This window comes from Sapajus apella, unplaced genomic scaffold, assembly GCF_009761245.1.
Source record: "Sapajus apella isolate SASKATOON/1434 unplaced genomic scaffold, GSC_monkey_1.0 scaffold18, whole genome shotgun sequence".
In the NCBI taxonomy this organism is placed as follows: Eukaryota; Metazoa; Chordata; class Mammalia; order Primates; family Cebidae; genus Sapajus; species Sapajus apella.
The window spans coordinates 25,957,355-25,974,966 of record NW_022436958.1 but is presented as its reverse complement, the minus strand read 5'-3'; the positions used below and the strand labels follow the sequence as shown (position 1 = coordinate 25,974,966).

Below are 17,612 nucleotides of genomic sequence, written 5' to 3'. Positions count from 1 at the left end.
ACATATCCTTTTAGGGTACACAGTTTAACCCACAAGTCATATTAAGAGGCATAAGCATAAGAAGTTCTAATCTAGTTTTATTTTTAAACATATTTATCTAATGTTGCAAATGAGAATAATATAAATCCTCATTGGGGTTCTGCAATAATTGTCTTTCCTTTTAACAGTATATTATTCATGTAGGAGAAAATTGACCTAAAGTGCAGAGCCTGAGATCCCTCTCCTGTCGCATTAGACCTTCAGCAACCTGGAACTGGCCCTCTCCATGGCCATCCTCCACCCTAATTCCCTGGCATTTTTTTCTTCAGCAAAACATAAGGCTGTTTACAATTACCCAACACACAGCACATTATTTTATGCTTTTTTGCCCTTTTTCCTTCTGTCCCCTCTGCTTGTAATGTTCTTCCCTTCCCAACTTCCTTACCTGTGTTATTTTCTGATTCCTATTCAGTCTCAGTTCAACTGCCATCTTTTCCCAAAAGTCCTCTGTGAAGACCACTGACCTCCACCATCAGCACCATCACCAATCTCAGGCCCTGAGTGAAGTGGACCCCAAGAGGACTCTCACTTTCCAACACATCTATCTCCCAACAGACTATAAACGCCATGATCTCAGGGACCATATCTTCCCCATATTTCATCTCCAGCTTGTAGCACACTGGTCATCTAAATGTTAAATGAAGGTCTGCATATGTGAGATGGAAAGAATTTCAGCCACAGTTCCAAGATGCTACTTGCATTCTAATTTATACTCCTGCTGAAAGAGGTATTGCAATTGCCTTATGTGGGAGGTTAGTGACAGAAGTTTGTCACCTAAGCAGTGAGCAAACTCACACACATATATCTGTCATTAAAAGTGACTTATTTGTCCTCTTTGGTTGACTACATACCTTTTTATATGAGAGAGATTTGTGGATATAATGGTATAGAAAGATCTCAGCAGCTCAAAAATTTTAGTCTTGTTTTGCTGGAGTACCCTGGGTACACAGAGGAATCTATTGAAGGAAGGGACTAGAAACATAGAATGGGTACGTATTTTAAATGACTTCAATGACATTGAAAGCCAAAATAAATTTGTAGACTTTGCTTTCCATATACTGAGTAGTCATAGTTTTTTGGAAAAGAACTAAACATAATTCATTTTGTACAGACCAAAATGTCACACACTGATCCTTTATACTAAGCATAATGGGATCAGAGTTCTATTAATCTGTACTTCTAAAATGACAAATAATCTAATTATTCCCATTTGGATTTTGAAACTCATATATATCTTGGACTTTTAGTATTTTACATTTATATATAAATGTAAATATAAATGTAAAATATTAAATATAAATGGTCAGGTCAGACTCTTTATTAATTTTTTCAAAACTAGTTAAAGCAGTTTAGCAGTTATCAAAAAGCAGCTTTGCCTATTTTAGCTGAATCTTTTGTTATATTTAAAAGTTATATTGTATCTCTTTTGGAGCTATTTAACTTTTAAAGTTTTAGGTATGATAACTCATTATATGGGGATAAAATGTTATAAGATATGACAATAAATATAAGAATTAAATTTCAATTACATCTGACATAATTCATTATTATAGTCAAATTAAATCCAACATGAATAGAATTGCCAAAAACACAGACATAACACTCTTGACTAACGAATGGGGGATTACCTGATATCCATGCTGCAAAGCTGATGATATATTAATTGTGTTTCGAAGAATCTAGTCTATGAAAATGTACTCAGTGAAATTAACTTTGAAATAGAGCCATTGTACATGTGTGGGATATTCATAACATTAAATTATAACCCACATTTCCCTTTTTAAATGGGTCTCTATATGCCATCTGTGGAGCCATTACAAAATTTCAGCTTTTTAAATCACATATATTAAGGCTTACATTTTACCCAATAAATTATATTTTTCTGGGTAGCTAGGTAACCTTTTTGTTTTGACTTTTGTTTTTAAAACTTAGTCTTAAATCACTAAATTATGTACTTTTCTGCTTGGTAGAGACAAAACTGTCATTTATCTTTCAAGTAAACTAAAACTCTAAAAGGTGGACTGTTTTAGTTCATTTGATGCCTTATTAAGTAGAATAAATTTTGGAAGTTAAGTACCACTTGGGGTCTAAACATCTTGCAACATTTCCGGGTCAGTATTCTGAACATCTCCTTATAGTATTTTCCTCCTGCAATTCTCTAAAGGTGATGGAAGAGTTGGAATGAAAGTATATTTGTCCCAGAATATCAAATACTCTCAACATTTTAAGGAAAAGCCTCCTTTGTGTTCATTTTAATCTCATTTGCCTTTTTTCCCCTAATGTTAAAAACAGATTGCAGGTGGGAAGCTTCTTCTTAATTAAAATTTGAATGAGTTGGGTTTAATGTATCAAGGTTTAATTATAAATTAAATATATGTAAATTAAGTGTGACCATGGGTCCAACTAGACTGCTACTATTCATCACAACTAATCCTTTCCTAGATTTGAAAACTGCATTATTAATATATCAAAACCGACTTTATTATTTTCTAAAAACAGCCATGTGTTTTTACATCTGAGAAGTACTATGTTCCAGAGGAAATGGTAAAATTCCTTAGTATCTCAGCAGCAATATTTATTATTTTTTTAGTGAGATTGATATTTATCAAGAAATGCCAGTGTGATTTTCTTGAGCCAAATATACTGCATAATAGGAGTTTATATGGGTTTATTTAATGTATGTGTGTGTTTCACGAATACTTTCAAGTTACATGAATTATCTCTAGTAAATTTTACTCTATAATTAGCTACCTTAGTATTTTGTGGGTTTACCAAATTAAAAATGACATTTTATGTAATGAATGATTTTCTTTTCCACATTCAGGTTCTCTCTTTAGGAGCAGACGTCCTACCTGAATACAAACTGCAGACACCACGCATCAACAAGTTTACGATATTGCACTACAGCCCTTTCAAGGCAGTCTGGGACTGGCTGATTCTATTGTTGGTCATATACACTGCTATATTTACTCCCTACTCTGCAGCCTTCCTCCTCAATGACAGAGAAGAACAGAAAAGACGAGAATGTGGCTATTCTTGTAGCCCTTTGAATGTGGTAGACTTGATTGTGGATATTATGTTTATCATAGATATTTTAATAAACTTCAGAACAACATATGTAAATCAGAATGAAGAAGTGGTAAGTGATCCCGCCAAAATAGCAATACACTACTTCAAAGGCTGGTTCCTGATTGACATGGTTGCGGCAATTCCTTTTGACTTGCTGATTTTTGGATCTGGTTCTGATGAGGTAAGAACTGCTTAAGATTCTTATTTTCTGAAAGATTGCAATTATAAAAGTGAATCGGTTTTAACTGCAAAAAGAGCAGTTGCTTTGCAAGATTCTTGTATCTCATAGATAAAATTAATTTTGAATTCTAAAGGATGCTAAAGAATGAAATGAAATCATTTTGCCATTGCAAATCGAATTCTTTCTGTTTTTTGCTAAGAGATGCAAAAGACTCTCCATTCTTTATCCACCAAATTAAACTTGGAAACAAGTGGTCCATAGCACATAGCACATCCCCAGGATTTAAAAATCTCTACTTATTAACTTCACAGGGTAAAACTGTCAAATATTAAGTATGTCTCGGTTTTTCTTAACTCATTATTACGGTTTGAGACAGCAGAGACTTGTTTTTTGTTCAAATTATGTGAATAAGGCACCTTCTGAAATGCCTTACTCAAAAATGCTTTCTCTTAAATAATATTTAGCCTGGAAATTACTTCTTGCATATCCCAATTCCTGATAAAATTGGAAACTGAGAAAATATGAGAAGTGTATGTATTGTGCATTTTCTGCATAGAGGAACTTTAATCAGCTCCTCAAAAGACTCTTTGATCCAAAAGAAATTAAGTTTTCCTATAGTTCACTTCGTATAATTGCCACTATTTTTACCATTTATAAATTTTCTGGATTCTATAATGGAAAGATTTACAGAATGCTTGAAAAGTAGTTCCAAGGGAATAGGTTGAAAAAGATAACCTCAATATGTTGAATTTTTAAAAATTGTGTCTTTTTCTACATAAGAACCCTGCCTTGCACCAAGTTCCTCTTCTCCCCCAGAAAGAGAACAATTCCTCTTGGCAATGGTTACTTCCTATCCATTGAAGTCTTTAGAACAAGATAATCCTCCTTGACCAAGGGGAACCAAAAGATTTTATTTCTAAATCTATTTATTGGTTAGAAATAAACTGTCTCCTATAGACCATGCTGATGAAACTGTGAGTCAGTTAAGAACAGGGCAATGAAACAATACATTTTTCCTGGGTGCTACATTTTTGTTTTGTTTTGTTTGTTTGCTTGTTTGTTTGAGATGGAATCTCACTCTGTCGCCTTGGCTGGAGTGCTGTGGCGTGATCTCGGTGCACTGCAACCTCTGCCTCCCAGGTTCAAGCAATTCTCCTGCCTCAGCCTCCCAAATAGCTGGGACTACAGGCACATGCCACCACATCCGACTAATTTTTTTTTTTTTTTGTATTTGTAGAAAAGACAGGTGTTTCACCGTTTTAGCCAAGATGGTCTTGATCTCCTGACCTCGTGATCCACCCACCTTAGTCTCCCAAAGTTCTGGGATTACAGGAGTGAGCCACCTCACCCAGACCCTGGGTTCTACAATTTTAAACAAAGTGCCAAACCTGATTTTCCTAATCTGTAAAAAGATGATAATTAACATTACCTTCTCTTCTCGATTTTTTTTTTCTAATTTGAGACTCTAATGAGATAATACATGTGATTTAGTGAAATTCTTTTTAAAAATCAGCTGTTCTTAAATTAGTGAAACTCTTAATGTTAGCTACTCCTAACTTTGGGTTTTAACTAAAAGACAAGAGAGTAAAATACTTCTTTATTAATATATATATTTGAGTTTCTTTTAATGGGTAATTCATATCATTATACCAAATAAACTTATGTTGATGAACAATAAAATAAAACCTCATTCTTTCAAAAGTTAAAATGTATGCACCAACAGCAAACACTAGTGATTTTGTAGATAAGCTTAGAAGTATAATGGAAGTTTTCAGAAGTTTGTGTTTTTTAAATTTTAAAGTCTGAATTTTAAAATACTCTGAAAATTCTGAACATAATGTTTTACCACCAAATTAAAATCTAGTACTGCTGCCAATGTAGATCTTAGAACTAGAAGTAACCACAAGAAATCATCTAGTACAATCCTCTGCCTAGAAAGTTAAAGTACTATTATTCCCATTTTACAGATGAGACTCTTGAAACCTAGAATTGTTCAATGATATACTCAGTCCTATTTTCTGTATTACTCTTAGTCAATAATAGTTTATTCATTCGACAAATTTTTATTGGGTACCCTTCAAAGTGACAGGTACTGTCTTTTGTTTGGAGATTCAGAAGTAAATCAGACAAATTTATGTTCTCCAGGAACTTACATTCTAGGCTTGAGAAAGAGGGGGTAGGGGATGGAAGAGGGCAGAGGACAGTTAATAAACAAACAAACACAGTGCAGGATGGTTTCAGGAAAGAGTAAATTACCCGATGATAACAAAACGTGTGGATGTGATAGAGAGTGACCTGGATGGATGGCTAATTTGAATTGGAAGTTACCAAAGGCCAATGAGTAGAGGCCATTCGAGCTGAGATTTGACAGGAAGCAACCATCTACTTGAGACCACTGTGCAGAGCATTTCACATAGAAGAGGAAACACTAGTGAAAATGTCGCATTTGGGAAACACGTTTGTTGTGGTAGAGGAACAGAAAACTGGCCAGTGGCTGCCAAGCTGAACCACACAGGAAGAGGTGGAATGCTAAGTTTTGAGGAGGCAGAGACAGGGACCAAATCACATAGAGATGTGGGATTTCTTATTTATTCTCGCTGCAATGGAATCTTTGGAATGGGAATGATATTCTCTGATGGACATTTTCAAGACTACAAAGACTGTCATCTGCATATTGGAGAGTCAGGCTAGGAGCAGAGAACCAGTTCAGGGCACATGCTATGATGTAGAACAAAACAGCTTGGTAGCAACCAAGATGAAGAAAAGTAAAGAAATGGGGGATATATTTTGGAGGTGAGCTGCCAAGGCTTGTTGATGGATTAAGTATTGAATGGAAGAGTAGGAGAAAAAGCAGAATTAAGAGTGGGGCAAACATTTTTTGTTGTTTGTTTATTCTTATTGAAACATTCCTTTGGTGAAGGGTAGAAGGGTTACCTAAGCAAAATTATAAATGGTAATCCATTTATTCAGATGGAAAAATCCTTGGGGAGACCAAGTGTGTTGTGGGAAAGTAATTCCTGTATTGGCAATTTTAAATTTGTGATGACTATTGCTTATTCAACTACAGGTGGTATGTAGGCAGTCAAGTACTCCATGAGCACCTAGAAAGATAATATGTGAGTATAAGAAGAGAAATGAGATCCATTAATTAAAAGTTAGATATAATCTTGGCAAAGTTTGGTTTGGATCAGCTTCTGTACAAGAACCATGTATCAGTTTTGTGTGTGGATCTGTTATAGATCTGGAGACACATATTTGACAGGTTTAAAATAAAGTCCTAAAACCTACACTTTTTAAAGTGGCAGGGAAGATTTTGTTGTTTAGACAAACAAGATCCAGTGGCCATATCTGGGATAAAGAGGAATCCCAGGAGAGGGCTTTCAAGTGTTCATAGATGAATATTTCTACTAAATAAATGCATAAGTACATAAATAAATGCATAAGTACATAAAGGAACAAATTAAGAGTGATTTTCAACAAATTATAAGAACAGCCATAATTTCTTAATTGCTTTATTGTAAGACAAGTTCCTGTTCTGTCACCCAAGCTGGAGTGCTGTGGTGTGATCTCAGCTCGATGCAGCCTCTGCCTCCTGGGCTCAAGTGATCCTCTACCTCAGCCTCCAGAGGAGCTGGGACTACAAGCATATGCCACCACACCCGGCTAAGTTTTGTAATTTTTGTAGAGAGGTTTCAATTTGTTACCCAGGCTGATCTCAAACTCCAAACTCAAGTGATCCACTGGCGTCAGCCTCCCAAAGTGCTGGAATTACAGGTGTGAGCCACTGTGCCGGCCCTAAAATGTTTTCTATCCATCACAGGATTATAGATGAGCTTAGAAAATATAATTTTGTCAATGTCAATCAAACATTAATGTCTTCTTTGCCAATTTCCCTAAATGTTAAGCTACAGTAACACTTTTACTTTATTTACATTCAACCCTAGAAAAAATTCAAATTTTTTATCTATGTTATTTAATCTATGTAAGGTATTAATAAATGCTAAGAGGATATGTTGTCATATACATTTTTAGCAAAGAAGACATGGCACAACTGCTCATATTTTTCTAAATAACCATTTAATTTTTTTTCCTACATAATTACAAATCACCTACAATAGATGATCTTCTATAATGTTAAAAACATGTTGAAGAAAATAAATCCTGGCAATAACTAGGCTTGCTTATGTCATTAATATCTTCCTGATGATAATGCCATCCAGAGAGACAATAAAAGGATTCTTTATTTCCTAATTTTTGCATCATCAAACATCTTACCACCCATTACCTCAATCATTAGGATATTTTGTCTGTATCATTGGTGCAAAGGAAGAATGTTATTGTCTCAGTATCCAGAAAGTTAACTTTTTATTATCTGCCTCATATTTTCCCATATTTAGCTCATCTGTGGCAAATCTTAATTTCAGAAATATTAACAGCTAAAATCTACAAAATTCTGCTTAATTACATGCTTCATTAACCTCTTACTCCCCAGAAAATTAAGATTCTTACAATTAATTATTTGCTTCATTGACCCTTCTCCTTTCACACTTTACTGTTTTTTCTGAATCCTGAATACAAGCAAGAAAGGCCTTTGAAACCTAAATGACTACCGTGCTCTTTGAGGGAAAATTCCAATAGAAAAGAGGATTTCCTATCATAATAATATGTTTGATTTATTAGTCTGACAGATGAATTGTGAAATGGATGCAAGGAAAACCTTAGCAGGCATCTGTATGCAGACTCTGATCATTTTCGCAGATGAAATTGAGCTTTACAATAGATGTCATTAGTTTACTTCTAAAACATCTGACATAATCATGTTCAACTTTTAGGAACAAATCACATTTTGAAGACACATACGTATACATGTTCACACATAAAATTGCTAAATCTCCTTAGATAGTTTCTGGGAGTTTAGACAGAAGTTTCCATTGGCTTATATTTGGAGCTATTGGTCATGCCTCTAAAAATGTATGAGATGATGTATAAGAGATATAAGATCCCCAATGGAAAAAGTATTTTGCTTTTAGTTCATCATTTGCTGATTTGTATGTGATTGATTGACTACACTCATTAGGGATGGCATAAAGCATAACTCTTGGTAAAATATTTCTCAGGAAAAGTCAAATTATCATTTAAAAAATATGACATCCCTAATTATTTATTTGGTGTAACATTTGCATACTACTGTTTAGAATCATTCGATAGTCAGTGTTCTGTTACTGTAGAGAAAGCCAAAGTAAGTTCAAATTGCAGAAAAATAAAATGTTAATTATAAACAAAACAAAAGTAAAAATGTTTCAATAATAAAGGTTGTTAAATATTGAAATGAGATTCCCAGTGAAGTTGTAAAAATCTCCTCTTTAAAAGCTATATGTTATGTGTATTTGTGAGGTTTGCTATAAATAGATGGCAACCTAAATAATTCCCCCAAGGTTCTAGACACATTCAAAATATATCTCTTTGATTGTATTAGTGAATGTGTCCTTAGAAATATTGCAATGGTGTAGTCAAGCTGAACAAAGGACTAGAAACTAGTTTCCAATATTATTGAGATTTATTAGACAATTAATAATTGAATGATGAATAAAAATACCAGAACTTAGAGAGAATTAGCTGAAATGAAATCTAAAGCAAAATGTGAATGTAGAGTAATGAAATTTATTGCTTGTTAAATGTTAACATTTCCCAATTTGAAACCAAATATTTATTGAAAAGACAAATGATAGATTAAGTAGAAAGCTTCAGTGATCATTCTATCAACCCTGCAGATGAAACCAAAGATCACATACTTATGTATTTTTATTTATAGAAGAATAATTATTTCACTTATTTATAGGCAAAAGTGTTAGAGAGTAAATCACTGAAATAATGTATTTTAAATATAAGATTCTTAAAAATGTTTACTAAAAAATAAGGTATAATTATTTTTCAAAAATTTTTAAATATTTTTGAACAAAATATTTTTTTATTAGTGAGTCTTTCTCCATTTAACTGTAGACAATTTATTCTTGAGTAGAAAGTTATTTAATACTGATAAGAAGTTACTTATTCTAATTTCAAGCCTTCAAAAAAATTCCACAGGCATGAAGAGAGAATCTTGACCAATTTATTGTAAAGTATCTACAAAAAAAAAAAAAAATCACATGGTGGTCTTGATTCTGGACCTAGTATCTAATATACATACAAAACTTCAATTGTTTAGGATATATATATATATACATATATAATATTTAGTTTAAAAATTAATATACTTAATAAACTAGCTTCTACCTCAGTATAAGATGGTATCTGGGGCTTTAGTAAACAGTGTATGTGGATATATTTTTAAAATTTTAAAACCGAATGATATTAATCAGCCACCCAACAAAATGAAAAATTGAATTTTTGGAAAAAAGAGTCATTTTAGATTAAAAACAATAATATTGACAAGATGTATTAAAAATAAAAATCTTACATAGATCTTCTTTACTGTGACATTTTGGCAAAAAGGGTTGGACAATTATTCAATCATAATAAATGAGTTGAATTCTGAGATGGTATGGGAGCTGGCAGGTGAAGACTTGGGTTGTTAAGAGTCCATTATGTCCCCTTTGCTACACTTAGTGGCAGGACTAGAAAACAAGTACCTTGCTTCAATGTACTGCAAAATGACTCGCCTCTTTTTATATTTTATTTTCATTATGTGTTTCTATTTTATAACAATAACCACATTTTGCCATCTAGTGAGCTTTTATGCTCTTTTTAGTCACTTCCAAGAATAATGATAAGCAGACAATATTTTTCTATTACCAATGGAAAGTTCAAGAAATACCATCTAAGAGACAGTTCTTTATCTCTAGTTTTTAAAATTGTTGTGAATAGGTTTATGGATAGTTACATTTATTAATTTTCAAAAATCAAAAAATTGAGATTTCCATAATGTCTGGATATTACACAAAATTAGATGCACTGGGACATAATTATGCATTCTGAAAACAATTATACCCAGTAAATTCTGATCTTAGCACAATATAACAAGGTAGTTGATGATGCTCTTTCTCACTTGTAAGTAACATAAAGATGGCCTATTAAACTAAACAAGGGGTTAAGAGTTCATAACAAATTGTCTGGAGAAGATTGATAATTATTTCAAGTCTACTGTCTCTTAGATTTTAGTGCAATCACTTTTCTCTATTCTGCAATCTGGGGCAAGACACCTTAAGTTTTTAAAGCAATATTAAAATAATAAGCAGAAAAGAGTTATTGCAATCCTGTGCATCATCTACAAGATGTGTTATACACAACTGTAGCTAACAAAGAATGCCCAGTTGAGTTAGCCACAATTTTATAACAATAGAAGTAAGGTCAAGGCATTTGTTACGTTATCAAGCCAGCATATGTAGTTATGCTGGGGTACATGTGACAGAATCACAAGAGAACAGCTTTGACTGTTGAAGTCAATATTCACATCCTTATAATGCAACTGAAAGATATTATTACTACTTAGTAATTTTTTCCTCTTCCCTTTCCTTTGTGGCTCTCTCATTACTTCTGCAATTATTTAGTATGAATACTGTCATACATGTTGAGACTTCAACATGTCCCATATTTCTTAAACTTTCTTTCTCCAGAAAAGATGTCACTTGTATGTTATTATGTAAGTTATATTGATTTATCTGCTTAGAGGACTTACATAGATTTTAACTTCATTTTGATAGAATGCTAGAAGCAATGTCAGAGATTTCTTTGGAAGGAAGGCAAAAAGGAAGTTTGCATGCACAGCAAATTTCATTTCTTTTCTTATCAGAGCACCATTTTTACTCTACCATCTTTACAACCAGCAGAGTCTTTAGTACTTACTATCATAACATGTTATAAAAACAGCTCATTTGTTTTAAAGCTGTTCACTTCATTTAACCAACTACCTAAAGAAGTTTTATTATGCTTCATTTATTTTGAGAGTCGCAGAGAAATTTTACTCCAAAAACAAGAAAATTTTAACAATAATTCACAGTTATTTCTGATTTCTCAGGAAGCCATGCTGTGTAAAAGTGGTGAAATGTTGAACCACGGTGACTCCTGTTAGAGTCTGAGCAGTCAGTGTGCCCACATGAAGTCTGTCTTTCAATGTTCTTACCGTTTCCTAAAAGGAGCTGCAAGGCCAGAATGGAAAGGCCCCCACTTGTGGTTCCAGATATCAAAGCATTACATTTTAAAAGGATAGAAGTCCTATCAACTCATTTCACATCACAAAGTTCCTGCTTATTGATGGAAAGAAAAATGTAAAGGATGTTAAGATAGAAATGCAAAGAATTTCTGTTTATTGGTATTATCTATAACTCTGTAAGGTTGGCATTATTATTTGTTCACAGATGAAGAAACTGAAGTATGAGATTAAATTAATAACTTGTCCAAGGTGACACACTGGTATGGAGGCAGAATTCAAACATAAGTTGATTCCAAAGTCCTAGCACATAACTGCTAAGCTAAAATATTGATAATACATATATTGAAAAGTTTGATTTTCTCTTAGGGATCCAGCCAATAGTAATTTAAACCCTCCATTCATTCATAGGGAAGAAATATACTTTTAAACCTATAAAGAAGGGAAAAAAAAACACTATCACCTTCATTGCACTCTAAAAAATAACTCAGTATTGGAGAAAGATAAAATTCTCAAAACATCCCCAAATAAGAGACCAGAGTCCAGTTATGATAAATAAGTGTCAACTACACAAGCTCCTCTCACCTTTAAAGGGTTCCAATACTAACTTCCAATTTATCCAGTTATGATAAATACATGACAACTGGACAAACTCCTCTCACCTTTAAAAGGTCCCATACTATAGTATAGTTTCAAGTCGGGTAATGTGATGCCTCCAGCTTCGTTTGTTTTTCTTCGTATTGCTTTGACTATTCAGGCTCTGTTACAATACTAATAGAGGATAATTCAGGGGAGACTAAGTCCCCTTTCCTTTGTGATCACTAAGGCACAAGGGGAAAACAAGAAACTATAGAACACTTAATAGAACATTATTTTTAAAGAGAGGATCTTGCTCTGTTGCCCAGGCTAGGGTGCAATGGTGCAATCATAGCTCACTGCAATCTCAAATCCCTAGGCTCAAGTGATACTCCATCTCAGCCTCCAGAGTAGCTGGGACTACAGGCATCCACCACCATATCCAGCTAACTTATTTTATTTTATTTTTTGTAGAGGCAGAGTCTCACTATATTGCCCAGTCTCAAATGCCTGGGCTCAAGCAATCCTCCTGCTTCAGCCTGCCAAAGTGCTGGGATTTTAGGCACCGGCCACCATACCCAGCCAGAACATTTTAATGAAAAAATTTTTTTTAATATTTAGTGCTCCTTTGTCATCATCAATATTAATACATAGGGTGTGGTAGTTATTCCATGTGCTGTTTCTTCAATTAAGATGTAAGTGTTCTTAACATAATTGGATGTGCTTTGGGAAATAAGCAGCAACAATGAACAGATAAAATGACTCAATAATTGATTGGTAAACACCATGTAACTATGCAATAATTATATACCCTGTGAATTATATAGTACTTAGAGTTGACATTATTTAGGAAACCTAAGAAATGAACTTGTAATTTGTACTTATCAGATTTGAAGACCAAACAACCAGTTAAGTGTCCTGTTATTATAGAAGTATCCTATCATTAGATACCTGGTCAGTAATAATCACCCAATTAGTTACATATATCATAGCCAAAAGCAAAATGCAATTATAATATCACTGGAACATCAAGAAATAATTTCTCAGTTTAGCACATTTAAGAAGAAAAAATGCATTTAAATATAGTGCCTCATTCATGCATGCAGTCAACTGATAAGTGTTCCCACGGTTATGGGAAGAAGGGGTTTGAGTTGCTCCTTCTCATTATCCAGATCATTCTCAACTCAGATGCCAGCTCCTCTACAAAGCCCTTCTTGGCCTTCCTTTTTAAAGCAGACTCTGCCCCAATCCATGCCTCCAAATACCCTCTATCATATTTATCTGCTTACTATAATCACAGCACTTTTCTGTCTCTGAAATTGTTTATTTTTTAAAAATCTCTCTCTCCTCAGTAGACTGTGATCTTGTCTCTTCGTTAGATTAAACCCTTTGTCTTTTAAATAACTGTCTCTATTAGGAAAGTAACCATTTCTGTTTGTTCAACACTGTAAACCCAGTGTGTGGCCTTAATAGGCATACAGTAACACACTAGAATGTATGTTGGTGAAAGAATGAGTCACGCAAAGTGCTTAGAACATAAAACAAGACAGATTCTCTGCCCCATGGGTTTTGCATGTCATGATACTGAATTAATGTGTCATGCACTTTCAAAGTATTTTCCAAAGCAAGCATCACATTAAAAAAAATTAGTTTAATACTTAATTTAAATAGGCAGTTATCCTTAATACTACCATATTGTCTTAAGCTGTTTTTGTCCACTTCGCTTCACATGAATGTAGTTTGAATTGTTTACCAACCGTTTCTGACTGTGCTTATTTATTTCTACAGACAACAACATTAATTGGTCTTTTGAAGACTGCTCGGCTCCTCCGTCTTGTGCGCGTGGCCAGGAAACTGGATCGATATTCAGAATATGGCGCTGCTGTGCTAATGCTCTTAATGTGCATATTTGCCCTGATTGCTCACTGGCTGGCTTGCATTTGGTATGCGATTGGGAATGTAGAAAGGCCTTATCTGACTGACAAAATCGGATGGTTGGATTCCTTAGGACAACAAATTGGGAAACGTTACAATGACAGTGACTCAAGTTCTGGACCATCCATTAAAGACAAATACGTCACAGCACTTTATTTTACTTTCAGCAGTTTAACCAGTGTAGGATTCGGGAATGTATCTCCTAACACGAATTCGGAGAAAATCTTTTCAATTTGTGTCATGTTGATTGGCTGTAAGTAGCTTTCTCTTCTATTGTCTATTAGGATAGAATAATACCTTGAAATTAATACTTCTACAATATTTAGAGTAAGGCAAAGAAAAAAATTAGAGAAAATTGAGGAGATCATGGGATTACATATATGGGTACTGTGTTCCATCAAATCTAAATCTGTCTGTGAAGTAGAGACACCAAAAGGTCTTTTTTAACCTTAGAAAACTATGGTCATAAAATTGGAGCAACACAATTTCAGGAATTGAAACTTGCAGTTCAGTTTCGCTGCTATAAAAAGAGTATCTGTAATTTATTACCAATGGTTATTTTCTATTTCAAGCTGAGGCTATATTAGAATGGGAAATACTCATTACACTGCGTGATAGATAGATAGGTTTACAAACAAAAAAACTATTAACCATATGTATCATCACAACAAGAAAAACATCTTTCATATACATGTGTATGTGTATATATATAAATATATACATGCAACATACACATACGTATATACATAATATACATGTAATTTTCCCCCATCATTGACAAAACATTTCTTTTCCTGTGACATTATGTCAAGACCTAAGTGATTAGTTAATGTCATGAGCATGATTCATAACATATATTCTTTGGAATTAAAAAAGCTTTGTTAAAAGACGTTTTAATATTATCATGTAGTTTGTAATCACACTGTGGAACCGCTGAAGGTAAACTTGCTGTTTCCAGGCAGCAATTGGCAAAAGCATGATGGATTTTTATTTTCATTTTTCTACCTTTTTAAAAAATAATTTCAGCTTTTATTTTCGATTCCGGGGGTAGGTGTGTGGGTTTGTTACATGGGTATAATGTGTGATGCTGAAGTTTGGGATATGAATGATTCCCATCACCCGGGTCATGAGCATAGTACACAATAAGTAGTTTTCCAGCCCTTGCCTTCCTCCCTTTATCTCACTCTACTAGTCCCCTGTGTCTACTGTTCTCATCTTTATGGCCATGTGTACACAATGCTTACCCTCTATTTATAAGTGAGAACATGTGGTATTTGGTTTTCTGTTCCTATGTTAATTCACTTAGGATAATGACCTCCAACTGCATCTATGTTGCTGCAAAGGACATGCTTTTTTTCTTTTTTATGGCTGCATAGTATTCCATATTGTATATGCACTACATTTTATTTATCCAACCCACTGTTGACGGCCATCTAGGTTGATACCATGTCTTCTCCAATGTGAATACTGCTGCAGTGAACATACAAGTACATGTGTATTTTGGTAGAACAATTTAGTTTTCTTCAGGTCTATACCCAGTAATGGAATTGTTGGGTTGAATGATAATTCTGTTTTGTTTGAGAAACCTCCAAACTACATTCCATGGTGGCTGAACTGATTTATATTTTCCCCAACAGCATATAAGCATTCCCTTTTCTCCACAGCCTCAGCAGCATCTGTTATCCAGATGATACTTCCTAGGTTTTTCTCTAGGTTTGTTACTGTTTGAGGTCTTACATTCCAATCTTAAATCCATCTTGATTTAATTTTTGTAGATGATGAAAGATAGGGGTCCAGTTCAATACTTCTGCATATGGCTAGTCAGTTGTCTCAGCACCATTTATTGAATAGGAAGTCCTTTATACATTGCTTATTTTTGTCAATTTTGTTGATCAGATGGCTGTAGATGTGCAGCTTTATTTCTGAGTTTTCTATTCCATTCCATTGGTCTATGTGTCTGTTTTTTTGACCACTACCATGCTGTTTTGGTTACTATGGCCTTATAGTATAGTTTGAAGTTGGGTAATGTGATGCCTCCAGCTTTGTTTATTTTTCTTAGTATTGCTTTGATTATTCAGGCTCTGTTTCATTTTCTATAAATTTCATATTAGTTGTTTCTAATTCTGTGAAAAATGACATTGGTAGTTTGATAGGATAGCATTGAATCTGTAAATTGCTTTAGGACAATGGACATTTTGACAATATTGCCTCCTCCAATTCATGAACATGGAACGTTTGTCCATTTGTTTGTGTCATCTATGATTTATTTTTGCAGTCTTTTGTAGTTCTCTTTGTAGAGATCTTTCACCTCCTTTGTTAGATGTATTCCTAGATCTTTTATTTTTTGACTATTATAAATGGGATTGCATTCTTGATTTGAAACATTATTGGTGTATAGAAATGCTACTAATTTGTGTACATTGATTCTATATCTTGAAACTTTACTGAAGTCATTTATCAGTTCTAGAATTTTTTTGCAGAGTCTTAGGGTTGTTTTTAGGTATAGAATCATATTATCAGCAAAGAGAGATAATTTGACTTCTTCTTTTCCTATTTGGAGGCCTTTTATTTCTTTCTCTTGCCTGCTGGTTCTAGCTAGGACTTCCAGTGCTATGTTGATTAGGAGTGGTGAGAGTGGGCATCCTTGTGTTGCTTCTGCTCAAGGGGAATGCTCATAGTTTTTCTCATTAATGATATTGGCTGTGGGTTTGCAATAAATTGTTTTTAATATTTTGAATATGTTCTTTCAATGCCTAGTTTGTAGAGGGTATTTATGAGGAAAATATCATGGATATTAAGCATGATTTATTTCTAAAGCTTCAAAAAGAACATCATCCTTGGATTGCATAGAAAGTTGAAAATAGATCCTAATAGTTGATTTTTAAATGTCAACATGATAATAAAATGTGCTTAGATAAATCCCTATTAATGAAATTTAAATAAATTCACCAAGTTTATTGTCTACTTTATATAAAATGTACTTTTCATATTTTTAGTGTTTTTATTTTACTAGCATTTGTATAAGCAAATTACAGTTCAATAACTATTGAGACATTCTACAAATTCATTTCAAGCCTAGGCTTCAAACACAGAAGTAGCATGGTACTTCGAAAGAAATGGAAGTTGAACCTCCTAGAAAAGAATAGAAACATGCATTCCAGAGAGACTGAACACAGAACACAGTTCCAACCATTTTGTGATTACAACTACTAGTAAACACTTTATAGGGGTCATCAGCTTTAGTGGCATAGGTATCAAACAAGGAAAAAATTCGTCTTAATTAAACACATATATAGCAAAATATCTTTTTAATAAAATAGAACTTGTATTTTGAAACTTAGAATTTTTAAGAAAGAGTTTTAAAAATGCACTTTAGCCAGGTCACCACTTAGTAATCCACACCACTTGTGTGGATTTTGTACTGCTGTACACAGTCAGCAGTACAAAAACTGTCTTTGCAAATAGCAGCTTTTAAAAATGCATATAAGTGTAAAAATCTATATGCATTAGATATTTACTATTTGCATTTAATGTTTTCTTTTTAGTTTCCTTAAATTATATTGCTATGAGATAGAAGGTTGCGTGCCTTGTTTTCTACAACTTAGCTTCAAATTTTTCTTTTAGAATAAAGATTAAACTCAGGGATGCTTGGAAAGCTCAATCTGA

At 33.6% G+C, this 17,612-nt stretch overlaps 1 protein-coding gene across 4 annotated transcripts in view; it reads left to right on the top strand.

Moving 5' to 3' along the window:
* KCNH7 (potassium voltage-gated channel subfamily H member 7) overlaps nucleotides 1-17,612 on the top strand; it is a 462,003-nt gene that overhangs the window by 380,404 nt on the left and 63,987 nt on the right. For all 4 annotated transcript variants that reach the window (XM_032286560.1, XM_032286559.1, XM_032286561.1 and 1 more), the window contains 2 exons: nucleotides 2,864-3,289; nucleotides 13,800-14,199. In XM_032286560.1, coding sequence (XP_032142451.1) covers nucleotides 2,864-3,289; nucleotides 13,800-14,199 — 826 coding nt within the window. The remainder of the gene's footprint in view (nucleotides 1-2,863; nucleotides 3,290-13,799; nucleotides 14,200-17,612) is intronic.